The following is a 15,543-nucleotide window of genomic DNA, read 5'->3' as shown; positions in this document are numbered from 1 at the left end:
TAGTAGATCAGCTTATGCTACTTAGACTATGGTCTTTAGGCTATTTATTTTTGTAATCTAAGAGTTAGGAGGTCAACTTTTCTGCTACCCAGTAGCCTCCTCAAGAGTCCCCATGAGGGCTTCAGCCACTCCAATTGCTCACCGTCAACGCGGCTTCTCATTCTTCCACTCCGTCTTACACTGATAATGGGTCGGGATACGAACGGAGTCAATCAGAGTGCCAGAGAAGATGGAGACGCTGTAGGGGCCCCTGACAACATGCATTGAATTGCTCTCGAATCTCCATACAATGACACTGGGCGGTGCCTAAGCTCTGAGCTCAGCGAGTTGGAATCGTCCCTCCTCGGACTTACCGCCAACTCACTTTGTCTCTGCTAACTGTGCTGCACGGTAGAGACTATGTATTCGACGGTTTCAGCGTGCAACTTGACGAATTCTGTGGGGGAACAAGCGCGAACTTCCAGAAGCGAAGTTAAATAACAGCGACTCGCTCCCCTATTTCAAACGCCGGGTTGCCAGAAGATCGTCGTTCCCCTTTCTCCCACAAGTCGAGCGCCTATGCGTTGTACAGTTCAGACCAGCGGCACCAGCCAGACCGGTAGAGTACGGCACAGAGAATGGTCCCTAATTTCCCCTCACCAGGCCCGGGCTTCACAGAACAGTCCCCGTCAGCCATCTCCTTTGCTTTGGGAGTATCCGCCAGCCCTGTTGGCTTACGATCCTTTCCATTCACCTCAGCCGATGGGACGCCTTGTGCAAGCCCGCTCACTTGCGCGAGTTGGGCCGTAGTTCATGTTCTGTCAGCATCAGATTTAACCATGTCGTGAACTGCCAACTTTTGTGCTTGGTGCTGACCGCCAACGCACAACAAACTTATCGGGCACAGAAACAAGCATGTGCTCGTGTTACCAACCCTCTTCCCCTCTTAACTGGCCCCAGACCTGGCAGCGACAGAAATTCAATTAAGCGGTTGCTATGAGGATCATCAAGCATTTCTCCCTTTGTTGACAAGCAATTGGCTGAAGCAACCAGCCAACAGGATTGATTAGTTCTTTGTCCGAAACATCAAGAAATCTGCCACAAAAAGGCTTTCGGTTCCAAAAATAGATGCTCCTGTCTTGGCAAGTTAAATTAACTGGGATGAACCGGCAGCTGGGGGTGCCGGCTAACCACTGAGTTGCGACAATGACAATGGGGCGCAGGCAGGCCGCCGCCTCTCTCATTTTTACTCAGAACCCCCTCCACTCTTGATCCAACCCCAATGTGAGATTCTGTCGCCCGCCATCCTCACTGCCTACTGCTGTGAACTGCGCGGATGAGGCCACTGAAGAGGCGGGTTCTGCGGCAGAGTTGCATATCTCAGCCGAGGCCCTGGAATTTGAATCCTTCCTTCGTCCTCACGTCAGCATGCAATAACTCTTGGCTCTCCAGCCCTATCGTTCTTGAGCTAGACATGCAGTTGCTTGATATCGTTATCTAAACAAGAAGGCTGTGGGCTGCTGATATATGATCTTGACGGTCGCTGCTGATTTTGTCATGCCTCGACTTGCTCAAGTTTGTGTTGGCAACATGCAAAGGCTTGGAGACTGGCCATGGAAACTCACCAATGGGGTTCTTCTGGCGTATAGCCTCTTCTGTTGATAGGTAGTGTGTGGTTGTTATTCAGCAATTATACGGATATTTCGGACAAGAGAGTCACAGACATCCACAGACTCGACTCGTTGGCATAGCACAGTCCCTTGGCATTGAACTTGCCGTGATCCCCGTTCTCGGTTGCTTTTCCGAGACACCGGCCGCTCTGGATTGTTGACGTGAGGAGCTGTAAAGATCATGTCCGTCCTAGATCCTAAGATCCGAACGGGTGCTACCCTAAAGAGGCCTGCCACATTGATGCAAGGGATCATTAAATGTCTGAGTTCAGATGTTTAGGCCATAGTGTTACTGTCGTTAGAGAAGCGAGCGTGTGATTTTACATATGATAGCAACTACTACGTCAAGAGATACTTACTATACGAGCGATCTTCCGTTTGTTCTGTTCATCACAATTATATTAAGCATTTCCGATCCCACCAAACCGTATTTGAGACCCACGACCCTTACTGATCATTCAACACCAAAGATCGTCATATCGAACGCATAATAAAGGCATAGGCTGCCAATCTTGGTCTTCCAAGTCCGGATTTCCGAAAGCAATACCCCAGGCCGTGGAGAAGATTGCTATGGCCAGCATTGAAGGGTTGAAAACGGACAACCTTGTCGCTTGGTAAATGACTGTAAGGACACCACCTGGAGACGCAACACTCGCGAGCCGTATCATGAATCGAAACCAGCAACTGAAGCATCGCTTGTAGAGAATAATGATAAGCGAGAAACACAATGTTTCCGTAGCAGTTTAAAGCATTGACAATTGTTATGATCGTACCACAACGGTTCCATGGAGTAATATGTCTGCTCCTATAGTCTAAAAGCTCCATGCCAATTAGAATAAAGAATGGTAACAAGCCTCAGCCAAGAAAGAGGCAGGCCAATACCTGCATCGCGTGCATGAGATATAATTTGCTCAGTGTGATATTTGATATTAGCCACTTTGAGGCCCCGGACGATAGCAGCGATACAACGGTCTTGATGGCGTTGCCGAGAACCGTTGATGGAGGGTTAATTAGACTACCTAGTTGGGTTCGTAAATTCCATTCGCAGGACGCCAAGTCGGTGAAAGATTTTTTCCTCTTCTTTTCTTCTTCTGAGGTAGTCTTTGCATCGGGAGTTTGATGTTTCGGATTTAGGGACGCGCGTCTGATGTCGACAAAGCGTTCTCACAAAACCAACCCGCCGGCCCAGGTCTGGTATGTAAGTAAACTCGTGCCACTGTCAGGACTGTGTCGTGAGTGGCTAGATTCGAAGGGGCCTGCTGCAACTCTAGAATCAGGTTTAGGTAGGGTCGCCCGTATGTACCTGGTAGTATAGTTACTGTGCTATATGGATGTTGTCGGAATGGTGCAGATCCAGGGTCTTGAGTTGATGGTTCGATCTGTTTAATCAGAGCATTCTATTAGCTATTAGTTGAGTTCTGCACGAAGCCGCTTGTTCGTGTTCACCTGAAGCAGGCTGGTGGTTTGCGATACCTGAGCTATGAATTAATGGCCTGGTACCTGTAACCCGAGTGTTATGGCCTCAAAACAGCAGGTACCAGTGGCCAAGACAGTGTCTAGCCAGGATCAACAGGGGCTTTAGGCACTGCTGAGTGGATATTATGCAGGGATGAACCAAGCCTTCTCATAAGCCAGCTCGCCGGTTCAGGGCCACAATATCAGGGGAGAATGTACAGTGCGGATGGTTCTACGGTTTCGCTATCGCTAAAAGAGGTAGAGTCAAGCATTAATACCCCTGTTGCACCATCTCTGCGTGCTCCAATCGCTTTCCTGCTCCCACCAACAAAGTCGAGAAAGACTGAAAAGAGTGTGTGTGAGTGACTGACCAGCGTCCAGCGCCCAGCGCCCAGCTTTAGCCCAGGTCCAGTCTTTCTTTGACCTCTGACCTCCCACCTCCCGCCGCTTTCCCGCTCGTTCTTTCATTTCATTCATCGTTCTTCTTAACCTTCAAACGGACCGGACGATCGCATCAACACTTTTCTCACCATTTAACGCCTCCCTCGACTTGAACCGAAACGACACGAGTACAGCAGATCAACAAACGACTTTGCTTCTCTCGTATTTGCTTGTTCGATTCAATATCGCCTGGTCGATTATGTCTCGTTGCGCCTCCTAACCAACCTTCTTTTTCCTCCGAGCTAGCCTCTGAACCCACACTCGTTTCTCAATAACATCGCTTCCTACGACTTCACTTTTTTGGATATTCGATACAACAAACGAACATTTTTTCCCTCTTCTTGTCCGCATACAAGAAGAACCTAACAACAACTACATCATCTCTTTCTTTCTTTTCGCAGATCGCTATCCGAGTTGTATTATTGCCAAGCATTTGCCGATAATCCACACCTTAAACTAAAGCGATCGACACTTTTCAACGGTCAACTATCAAAAATCATCACGACCTTTTACCAGTATCTTCTCATCAAGTCATCGCCATGAAGGAAAGAGCTGGATACCTCATTGCTAGGGATCTGGATGAGTTGAGCCATGGTAAGTCGACGAGACAGCCGCGCGTCTACATATAACCATAGATACTAACGCCGTCCTCAGCTTTCCAACTTGTCCCCCGAAGCAAGAGTTGCGTCAAGTGTGACGATGCTACCCAGCTCGAGTGTCCCAAGTGTGCAGACAATGAAGTCTGCCAGTTTACTGTTCCACTAGACTGCACCATGTGCGCTACATCGATCTGTGAGAAGGACTCAAGCTCATCCAGTGACAGCGGCAGCAAGGGCCCAAACGTCGGCGCCATTGTTGGTGGTGTACTGGGTGGTATTGCTGTTATTGCCATCGTCACATATGTGGTATGGAGGTTCTGCATTAAGCCGAAGCGATCACACATTCCCGCATCTATCTACGTCGAAGACACAGACGCAATCCATGAGAAGGATGCTGGCCCTAGAGGAATCCGCCCACCTTCTACGCACACTGTTCACTCAATCGCCTCGACCGTCCTCACACGCGCATCCAACATCATCCAGATCGCATACATCCCTGGCGTTACAAACCGAGCAACCCCGACCTCGCCAAACGTTCTTGTTCCTCCCGTTCCGCCAATTCCCATGCACCATCACGCCGAGGCCAACAGGAGTCTAGGAAATGACGATCAGCACTTCTTTGTTCCCGGCGACCTGAGAGATTCTACTTACTCAGGCCTGTCAGGATACTCGGACCGAACATCATACGCTCGCACATCCTACGCTCCTCGATCCAGTGTGGCTTCTACAATCTACGGCAAGCAGGCCCAGGTTCTCACACCCGCGCAGACTGGTATGCGTGCCAAACCTACCATGGTCAGCGTCAAGTCTATCGGCACCAACGGCAACGAGCTCATGGCACCACCAGTCCCGTCAATCGACTTTGGAAAGTTTGGTAACAGTCGGCCCAAGAGCACTGCGAGCGCTTTCAGCGTCGGCTCAACGTTCCTCAACAGCGCCAACACTGCAACGCAGGCTCGTGCACAAGTGGTCAAGGTTGGAACGTTGAAGAAGGTCGACATGGGAAGCAAGGCTGACTCGGACACAATGTCATCATCATCAACGATGGCACCAACACCGCCAAGAACACCCAGCGGCAACGTTACCCGAGACTCGAGTATCACCGTTATCGAAGAGTCACCCTCGGCGGACCAAGGTCCATTCTCTGATCCTCCAGACAGAAGTCCTCTGCGCGCAAACAAGACCAGCCTTGGTGCCGTTATGGAGGACCCTGTAAACGAAAACGAAAAGGGCCCTTCCCTTATAAGGCGTGATAGCTGTCCTTTCGGGGATAAGCACGCCACAAAAGAGTAATGATACTATATCATCTCAGTTTTATATATTGCAATTTTCTTTATGAAGAGATGTCACGAAATCTAGCCGAATGTTAGTCAAGGGACACGCTCCAGAATCTGTCTTCTTATTTTCCTTACCTTATATTCACTTCACGTCAAATTATTTGGAAGACAAACGGGATATGGCACCCATTTTTTTATGTTTACATTCAGGATAGCGGGGAGGGACTTGAGATATCAACTACGGCGTCTTGGATAAGGAGCCCCGGCAAGGGCTCATGGATGCCAGGAAGTCATGGCGGTCTCTATGTGAATATTGAATAGAGATGATCCGATAAACTTGTTGTGTGGCTACTTGTGATGCATGAATGTGATATGTTGAATGTATCTGTCGTTGAGAATACTTTCCTACACAGTGACTGTCATCAGAGAGGGCATGTGCATCGTCTCGGCTGCAAGGCATGATGTAGGTTTGAGGTACTCCTCCTGATATCTTGATATCGACACGAGACCCTTTCTTTACTCCGTGTTGGGAATACCCGAGGGAATTATTGTCGATTGTGCCACCGCTACCCCTCACCTACGTAGCGGCTGTTAGCATGAACGATCGTCGTGGTCTAGATTGTCGATCCTATGAGGTTATCACCACGACTCGGCCGATAGAGACAGCGTGACCCAATCGTCTGCTATATGGCAGTTTTGTGGCAGTTTGCTCATTATTCCTTGAATAATGCATTATCTCAGGAGAACACTCGCAGGGTGCTTGAGTATCATCAGGGTCTGGTCATGCCATCCAAGGGAAGCGGTTGGAAGATGCTGAAACGTGCTAGAAGAAAGGGAGGGGTTTCATGTTAAGAACGAGGGAACCCAATATATCCATGGCCTGTTTCGAATATAATTCGATGATGCTGACAAGTCTAATCGGGGAGCAGGGCAGGGCACGGTGTGGCAGGGCTTGAGAATATGGTTGATCTGGAGCAAGATGACAAGATGCTAACTAACATTTTAGTCTAGGGTGATCTTCAACGCCGTTGTTCCATTGTGATCCAATGTTCTTCCATGCATGCCTGTCAAGTGTCACTTGGTGGATATAAGGCCAGACAGGCGATGGGGTCTGAGAGTCATTACGTATTATCATCGAGTCCACGGTACGTAATGCGTTTAGAAGCAGACAATGCCGTACACGAAGACGGGCAGGGCAGGGCAGTAGGTTCTTGATTATCACTTCTGACCAAGTCTTGAGTCGAGTCTATTAATTACCCTAAGGCTGTGTGCCCTACCCAGAATAGGTTGAGCGGGATAGACGCTGCCCACGGGCTCATCCGTGATACCCACACATCTGGGAGGCCTTACTATGTACAAGAAGCACTAGAACACGATCCCAAGATGGGTATCTATACGAAGTTGATGATGAGTGATGGATTCTCTTTTGCCCGAGAATAGTGGCAGGTTGGTTAGTATAGTTGGCCGAGATTGCGGGTAAATCTAGAACCGGCAATGCAAAAACATGACTTGTATAACCGACTAACAAACGCTCATCAGCTTACTCTGTAGCTCTCTCTTTATTTGAATGGGCAATCCGTTCGAACAAGAGACCGCCACTTTCTATTCTAGAGCATTTCCCCTCCCCTCCTTGACCCTAGCACCGGGATTCCCAGTCCCCTGTTCCCCGCGTGTTTACAGTACATTACGACCTCACGTTGGAATAGTTAGCAATGCGGCAGGTAGTAGTAGGTAGGTAGCCATGGTTGATTTCCTTCTTTTCTTCCTTCCTCCTCTGCTACTAGGTCGATTCCTTCAGCTCTTTGGTAGGTGGTAGATATCACTGACCTTCCCCTTCTGTGCATATCTCCATTCAACGGTTTAACTTATTCCGTACGATGGACTGACTATTTCGTTTATTTATTTTTCGTAAAAAAAAGAAAGGAAAACCGCCATTTTTGTTATCAACAAACCTCAATTCGTGGAAATACGACTCAGTCAAACCGATTAGGCAAAAGTTATCGGAGCGACGAAATCAAGGTAATTAGCAGCCAGACTACCTACTACCTTATGGAGTATCTGGTCCCTCTTTCAGGGTCATCCATCTTGTTAAACGCCCGCTGCTAGTCCCCGTTAATGACGCCGTCCATCGTCCGGTGCTCGTCCGTCTCAACGCCGTCTCAATCTCTGTCTCAAGACCCGGCGTGTGGACAGCGAGCATATAAGTAAGAATGTAGTCAGCAGCAAGCAATAGGCTGACAACAAAGACACAACGCAAATCCCTCGGACATAGAAGTATTCCGTCACGATATGTTTACTGTAGGCAGTTAGCTACTTATTTATCAACTAAACTAAACACAGGGAACAAGGTAAGAGATGTTCATGGTTTCTCCTGGCTCTTGTCAGGTCAGTACAGAGTACAGAGTACAGAGTACAAGAGTCAGAGAGTAGTCTGCATGTGTGTAGACCCAATGTTACGTACCGTTCTGGTTCTGGCCATGGATATCAATCCCAAGCCCCCTGCCCTGCGTAATCCAACGCAACGTTCGAGAAACGAGACAAGGAGCAGACCGGTAGTATCGGCAAAGGCTTAAAGCCGCATAGAAACTTTGTTCGGCACTTGTGCTGTCATCATCGCAACTAAAAACCCTCCGAGTGGTGTGTATTGTGCGTAGGTAGCCAGTCAGTCTCCCAGTCATTGCGGAATGGCATGACAAAACTTAGTTTAATGCCACGGTGGAAATAAAGGGGCGATCAGTTTATTAATCTTAAAAAATCTTGATGCCGTTTCGATGTCACGAGCAGCGTCTATTAGATTTCCATACTTGAGGCATCGAGAATTAAAATGTGGATGTCATCAAAATTAATCGCGGTTAAAAGTTACCTAGTGTGGTATCAAGTCGATGTTTCAATTGCTTTGGCATTGCTTATCTAAAATCAACATCAGGTTAGGTAGTTGCTGCTAGCTGCATGAAAAAGGCCTTGTTTCCTCTTCTTTTCTCCCATTCATTCCCCCTTCCCCATGCCGTGTTGCTTGCTGACAAGAGTCATGTCTCGTTACTACTACGTGGGGGTTGCGCCTCTTTACATATACACAAAGCGTGGGAACACGCATTCAACGCCAACCTGGTGACACAATATGTAGGAAGTTGCTAGAATGACATTGTACAGAGTAGGCGCAAGTACTCTGCCACGTCTCCATATCCTATGGGGAACATTTGTGCTCGAACATCTGCTTGCAGTGTAGCGCGAACTCCTCCATCTTCATCGACACCCACATCGTTACACTAGCTTAGCAAACCCCGCCAAAACCTCTTCTTGATCCCTTCTCTGTTGAGCTTCTGTGTGCCCAGGTTCCCACAAGGCTAAGCCATATGTTCATTCTTCCTATCTACTGGAGCATGGTGAAGCTCGACCCGTTCAACCTCATGCCGTAGTTCCTGTAACTTTGATACTCATATCGCATCTTGGTCCAGTTTTGCATTCTCAGGATCAGGACAGCAAGCAGCTCAACGGCTTCTGTCCCGAGTCCACTAACAGGGAACATGGTTCAGAGTTCTGCCCGACATATGGATGCCAAGGTCCACCAATATGAACGGGGCCAACACTATGTTCATGCCCTCAAGGACACAAAGTACCAAATAGAGGGGGGCTTTGGTCCTTGGGATCTTCGCTCAGTCGCTATCTTAGTGGAAAAGAAAATAACAACAGCATCCCGCTCTTTATCACACATGGGCCTCGACCCGAATATCACCTGCCTTCAAAACAGATAGCAACGTTGCTGGTCCAAGTAGTCACTTGTCCGAGCACCTCTAAGCAAGTCACTAAATAACACTGACAACTTGCTTGTTTGACGCATTGGCATGGGTATGATTCGGGATCCTGTCGAGCGTAGCGTTCCGATGAATAACAGTAAGATAAGTGGCCGACTAACAGGCGAGGAAGGTATATGCGATAATCAATCTTCATGTCTGGCGATGATGATTGGGACAAAATTAGTACTAAGCAATGCTGATATTGACCTGCGAAATGTAAACTCCAGAAGCTGGGCATTGATAAATCTGCAATCACACAGAAGGGAGTCTCGATCCAAAAGTAGAGATATTCCCGCATAGGATGGAGGAGACAAGTAAGGAATTGGCCGCTTGAATTATGAATGCCATTCAGATTTTTGTCGTAAATGTTGCAAAACGATAATTATAAATGTCAACAAATAACCTAGCGCCCCAAGAATATGCCTCTTTTTGTTCGTACGCCTTGCGCCGGTGCGGAACTGCTTCTGCTTTCGTTCGTTATTCGATGCTGCGTCGTCATGTCGCCCTGTTTGTTGGGCAGTTGGCCATCTAGAAATTGCAGAAAAGTAATAAATCCCTTCTTATCTCATCCCATCTCTCTGTACTTCCCACGGTATCTTGCCAATAAATCATTGGGCATATCCTGATCGCCAAAGGCATCACCTTATACGTGGCCCTTGACGCTGGCCTGTTGTCGTTGTTGGCGTCTCGATTTGCTCTTCCGCCTTATTTTCCCTCCTCTTAACACATGGATCCCTTCATCCATTAATGGTGCGTATCCACTCATAATACCACGCATTTAGACTTGTTTCGGTCCTTGTTCCTATTTCTGTGTCTTTCGTCTCGATCGCCGCCCCTTGCATCGCCATTGCCTGTTCGCGTCCGGCCGCTTGATCTTTCCGAGGGGCGAGAGGCTTGTTGACGCTGCCGGCGTAGAATCCTGACGACGTCGTAGAACGCCTTTTCGACGTTGATGCAGTTTTTCGCTGATGCCTCCACAAACTCGCAGCCGAGTTCGCGGGCGAGGGCGTGACCTTCTTGTGTGGAAACCTCTCTCTCGGTGACTCGATCGCTCTTGTTGCCAACAAGCATAATAGGTACAGGCAACTGCGGGTTTGCCGGGGAGATAGGAGAGCCAGGATAAGATGGGGACGACGCGCACGACTCCTTAACTCGTTGGATTTGATGGTGAAATCGTTTGATGCGAGTAAAGGAAGAGCGTGACGAGATGCTGTAGACTAAAACGAACCCTTCGCCATCACGAATCCATTGATCTCGCAGTGCCGTGTACTCTTCCTGTCCAGCGGTGTCCAGTACTTCGAGCATGCAGGGCTGGCCATCGATAACGACTTGCTTTCGGTATGAGTCTTCAATCGTGGGGTCGTACTGTTTCAAAGTGTTAATTCATCATTGTTGTGAGGGTGGGAGCAAATGCATGCGTTGCATGCCACCAGCCAAACTTACAGTTTCAACAAAGTGTTGTAAGCATAGCTGGATGGTAAGAGCTGTCTTTCCCACACCACCATCTCCCAACACCACCAGCTTGTATAGTACCATTCGGCCGGCCATGATGATGGCAACGGCGAGGAAATCGACAAAAAGGTTAAAGAGTCAATAAGGAGAAGAAAGATCGAGTCTCGTAGGAGAGAAAATGACCCAAGCAACCGACGGACCGGAGAGGGGAGGGTGGAGAAAAGAGGGGGTGGTCGGCGTTGAGGCTCACGAGATGTGAGTGTCGATATATCCAAAGGTGGTTGGAGGTTGTGAGGCAGAGGTTGTCGTCACGGGCAAAGAAGAGGCGAAGGTGAGGAACGGAGGAGGGGGTGGCTTGATGAGCAACTCGAGCTGTGACCTGTACTGTGGGCGTCAAGGCGTCAAGCAAAGCGAGGCAGGGCAGTGCAGTGCAAGGCAAATCAATGCAAAGCGACCGATGCAAGGCTCAAAAGTACACGAGGCAGGGCGCGGCAAGGCAGCAATAGACGTCGGCGAACAAGCGCCAGTGGCAAAAAAGCAAGGGCTGGCAATAATAGACAGTTGTTGTGATTGAATGTCCGAGGAAAAAAGAGTTGGGGACAGGAGGATGGATGCTCGGTCTAGGTCCAGGTCCAGGTCCAAGTCCAGGTCCAAGTCCAGGCGTAGTAGGCGTCGACGTGGAGCTCAGAGCTGTTACCGGACGGGAGGCAAAGTGGTAGGTTGGTTTTGGTTTTTGGTTTTGATTTGAGCTTTGAGAAAGATGGAAGAGACGAACAGCCCAGGCCAGCCCAGCTTAGGTGGAGAACCCTTTTTTTTTCTCTTCTCTTTTCTTCTCTTTTTCCCAACCTTACCTAAATGCTTGAAGGAGGTTGAGGTTTGCACCGTAGCGGTACTTTCACCCCAGTGCTAGCAGGCCTCTGAGGTGGGCGCCCTGGACTCCCAGGTTGCCATTGGAGCGGGGCGCCAGGTTCTACCAAATACCTGGGTGAGAGGTATCCATGCAATGGAGACGCGGCAGCGGTACTCTCTTCCTCGGACCCAGAGGGGAGGCTAGAGGCCCTTGGAGGGGTTCCTAGGGGGCACCAACAGCCATACGAGCCACTTCACTATGCAGGCCGCTTCGTACCTTGCGTGTATGATTTACCTCTGCAAGATGTACCCTTTAGGTTGGGCATAAAGTGGAGGGAATGCAGAAGCACACCCAAGATACATAGATCACATATCTTGACCTGCAATAATATTCATACCTGTCGAGGATAAAATGCCGTTGAAGCACGCGACGGTGGAATAGGGGACATCTGTGAATTGAGAAGGGGAACCAACAGGGAATTCACTCACAGGCAAGGAAGGACAAGTAACTTAGCGAATAAACGAGGTAGGAGTCGTATGTACATACCCAAGGAACGGTGCTGCCCTGGTCGTTCATCCATGGGATAGGATATCGGCTCAGTGGGTGCCCCGAGAAATGGGAGAGCGAGGGTGTTAGGCTTCTGATAGGCGAGGAATGAAGCCGGAATGGTGAAGCGGTGGACGAGGGGCACTCCCTGGTCACAAAAGCAGCGGTTGAGCGACTCCGTTTCCCTTCACCTTTGTTTATACCCCAGCGTATCCGTACTTTGCGTGTCTGTGTGTGTACAGCAGATAGGGCCGTAGATTTTCAACTTGCGCTTGTACGGATACTTTTGGGCGTGATATCATTTACCGTCGTAGTGTAATGTGTTGTGTTGTGCTATGTTTCCTTGACCATGCTCTGTATCGGAATCCAAACCCAGTTGGGCACTGTCGGATTGCTTCAAGATTAATCCGGGCCGTTTTAGGTTGTATGAGGAACATGCTCGTTCTCTGCCACACTGAACAGGAGCTTCTGACAGGGACAGGATTCGAATGCCACATTTTGTCTCTTGTCCTCTTGGGTACATAGTACGGTGGTTGCTCATCGGCAAGCACCCGGGAGCCCGGGTCACGGCTCGGTTGTGTCGCGGCAAGCGGACGACTCGACCGGTCCTAGGACTGGTTTCCACAAACATTAGCTTTGATCCATAGGTCATGCTATATATATGGAGTGAACTCGAAGACTTTCCCATGCTTTGGTGTTGCTATTTAGTGGGGCTGGTCGGCTGTGATAACAGCTGAAGAACCAACTCGACCAAGCCGAAAACACGTGTTGTTTTTTAGCGGTTTGGGCGGACGTCGATAACTGCTAACTACTACATTGTGTGTCTTGTTGATGGTGGTAGGGATGTAATTCGATTGATCAATTTCTTTTTCGACGTGTCCATGGTAATAAGTTCTGAGGTCTGGGGCATCGTCATAATATGATTGATCGAAAGCTACGGGAAGTTACCACCCGCCCAGGTACCTCCTACCTCGAGAGAAAAGTAGAAAGTGCATGCACTGCAAAGTAGGAAGGAGCATTTTCCTGGACCGCCTTCTATGATCTTTCTTCTTTGTCATTTGATGCTTCAGTTCCTTTCTTGCATCAAGATTCCGATTAGCATCGCCTTCTTCTTCTTTCTTCAATATGCATTTCCTTGGTCGTCCCAAGTTTTATCAGAATCCTTGTGATGCTGCACTTCTGCAGTCTGCATTCTGCAGCCCAACCCACAGGCCAAGCGGTCGCAGGATGAGCAAGTGGTGTGCCTGGTCACTAATTGTGCGTGGTGTGTGGCTTTGGCATCGGTGCATACACTAAAAAGCCTCCCCGGGAAGTCCAACCTAGAATGGAATAGACTCACTCTCCAACCTTTGAGAAAAGCTAACACCAGCAGGAGAGCTCTCTAGGTAGCTCTCTGTTAGAAGAGCTGGAGGAGATGTCTTTACACACTTCCACTCATGGCCACCATCACTAACAAATGGCACGCGCTTTCCTTTAGTGCGATAGTCTATTATGGCACAAAATACCTCGACTTGGGCCCAGCCTATCGATGTGATACCCTCAAACTACGGGGATCACGCAATCGGAATAATTACATACACAACAAATTGGACACAATAGCTTCTGCTTGTCAACGATATGACCCCAGCAGTTCACATCGGAGCCGCGTTTGTCGAGCTCCATTGACCGGCACTGATGGATCGTCTCGAATCCTTTCCTTTCGGGTAACTTTTAAGGGACCCGACCTTACCTGTTTAGAGAAGCTCCTCTGCTCCTCCATGGCACAGCAACTCTACTGTACTTTGAAATTACCTACAGACAGTGCTAAGGATGTTCTAGCAAGTCTAGCTACTGGGAGAATCTTGACCCCTGTCCCTCGTTGATCTTATTCATGAGTGAGCTTGGTTCTCCACCAAAATTTCAACGTTGGAGAGGCAGAAGACGGGAAGACGGGAGGGGCACACGGGAAGAAGATTTGTCGCTGGCGGATCAGTGAAGGAAGAGTCTACGGATATGGATTCCTCCATAACGTTTGGTTTTTTCCCTACTTCTGTTTTCTTTTTCTTTTTGCCTCAAGGGATGCTCTCTGCTGACCATCAGTATCGAGCCAGTCAACAGGGACTGGTCTAATGGCAAATTCGAACGGTGCAAAATCTTGGAAATATTCTCCTCAGCAGCGTGGGGAGGCTGGTAGACGTCAATGATGACACCCGTCATTTTGATGATTTGGGTTCGTTCCTGGAACGGTCAAGATTTTTCAAGTTACGGTATGTCAGAACCCTTGAATTCGTTTTCGGTTCTGTTGAACTCTCTTTTCCCCGGTAATACAGGCTCGTAAGTACAAATAAGGTAGCCCCGATACGTTGTCTTGGCGTTCTTGGCCAGTCCACCACCAGTGAGTGACCTTGGTAATCTTCCGAAGCACAACTGCCTGCCCTTCCAGAGCTACAACACGGTTCACTATACATAATTTCACCAGCCTCGGCACACCATAGACCCTGTTCTTTTTTGCCAGATGCCTGAGACGGTCAAAGACAAGCTTCGGACTACGGACACCAGCCAGGGGCAAATCGGATGTGGTAGTAATGCAAAGTATTCCAAGTGGAGCGTGGCAGGTAAGCATCAGGATCATTCTTGGCTGAAAAGAGCAGGTTTGAGACAGATGCTGAATGTATCAGAATTAGAGAATCTGAGCAAGCAACGTCAACTTGGGGAGTTGAGCTGGCATCAAGGAACGCTTCACATCGCCATGCCAGTGACGTAATAACTTAAACTTGTCCTACCCTTTTTCTTCATGATGTCTAATGGTAGCTGAGTTAAAAGATACTCGAGAGTTGAATTAGGACGGACAAGGAACCTCAGAAAAGCAAGCTCGGGACACATGGACTACGTGCTTGATGGCTTTTTCTCGTTGGCTCGGGTTGAATCCGTCTGCTTGTGCGAAGTGATATCTGCACTCGCCGCATGATATCAATCGTCAATCTGACCGGTCAGGTAAGGTATCGCTTTGGGGAGAGTTGCCAATGTTGCACAGACATACAATGCGGCAAGTGGATAAGCATCTTCGCTATCAATTCACCTTGATGAGTGGCATGACTTGTTGTTTATCACCTGTTTATTGACCTTAGCTCTGCTAGTAAGCTCCATCTTCCAGTACCTACTAGAGAACTGCCACTGTTCAATACCAGCCTATATTACCCCACACTAAAAAAACGTCCCAAGTCCGAAAACCTTCTGCCAACGTCTCAACAGCTGATTATCACAAGCCAGCATGGTCCCTCAAGAAGCGGAATATTAGCAATGCTCTACTATGGATAGCATATATAACAAGTCATATATTGTACTTCGGCTACGGCTCGACGGCGCGGCTCGACAATGCACACACGGCGTTATCGTCTCTCGCTTTGCTAGCTCTTGACGCTCTCGCTCGCCTCTACCCTAGCCTCAGTTAGTACCCAGAGTATTCTGAGAAGCCATCGCGGACCCGATACGCCCCAGTCC

General features: G+C 48.8%; 3 protein-coding genes across 3 annotated transcripts, besides 2 other annotated features; 1 reads left to right on the top strand and 2 right to left on the bottom strand.

The window, feature by feature from the left end:
- Positions 1–4,084: 4,084 nt before the first annotated feature.
- Positions 4,085–5,437, top strand: FPSE_12070 (uncharacterized protein; the record flags this gene model as incomplete). Its single annotated transcript, XM_009265187.1, has 2 exons — positions 4,085–4,139; positions 4,200–5,437. 2 exons carry the CDS (start codon positions 4,085–4,087, stop codon positions 5,435–5,437), a joined length of 1,293 nt encoding a protein of 430 aa, XP_009263462.1.
- Positions 5,438–9,977: 4,540 nt separating this feature from the next.
- On the bottom strand, positions 9,978–10,763 carry RAS1 (the record flags this gene model as incomplete). The annotated part of the gene is made up of 2 exons (XM_009265186.1): positions 9,978–10,580; positions 10,659–10,763. The coding sequence occupies 2 exons, from the start codon at positions 10,761–10,763 to the stop codon at positions 9,978–9,980; spliced, it is 708 nt and encodes a 235-aa protein (XP_009263461.1).
- A 298-nt stretch (positions 10,764–11,061) lies between these two features.
- Positions 11,062–11,166: a microsatellite.
- A 308-nt stretch (positions 11,167–11,474) lies between these two features.
- Positions 11,475–11,504: a microsatellite.
- A 2,610-nt stretch (positions 11,505–14,114) lies between these two features.
- FPSE_12068 (uncharacterized protein) lies at positions 14,115–14,259 on the bottom strand (the record flags this gene model as incomplete). The annotated part of the gene is made up of 2 exons (XM_061988475.1): positions 14,115–14,128; positions 14,187–14,259. The coding sequence occupies 2 exons, from the start codon at positions 14,257–14,259 to the stop codon at positions 14,115–14,117; spliced, it is 87 nt and encodes a 28-aa protein (XP_061844412.1).
- Between the last annotated feature and the right edge of the window lie 1,284 nt (positions 14,260–15,543).

Source organism: Fusarium pseudograminearum, chromosome 1 (genome assembly GCF_000303195.2).
Source record: "Fusarium pseudograminearum CS3096 chromosome 1, whole genome shotgun sequence".
Classification (NCBI taxonomy): Eukaryota; Fungi; Ascomycota; class Sordariomycetes; order Hypocreales; family Nectriaceae; genus Fusarium; species Fusarium pseudograminearum.
The sequence above is the reverse complement of the archived record's forward strand: the minus strand, read 5'-3'. Positions and strand labels throughout refer to the sequence as shown.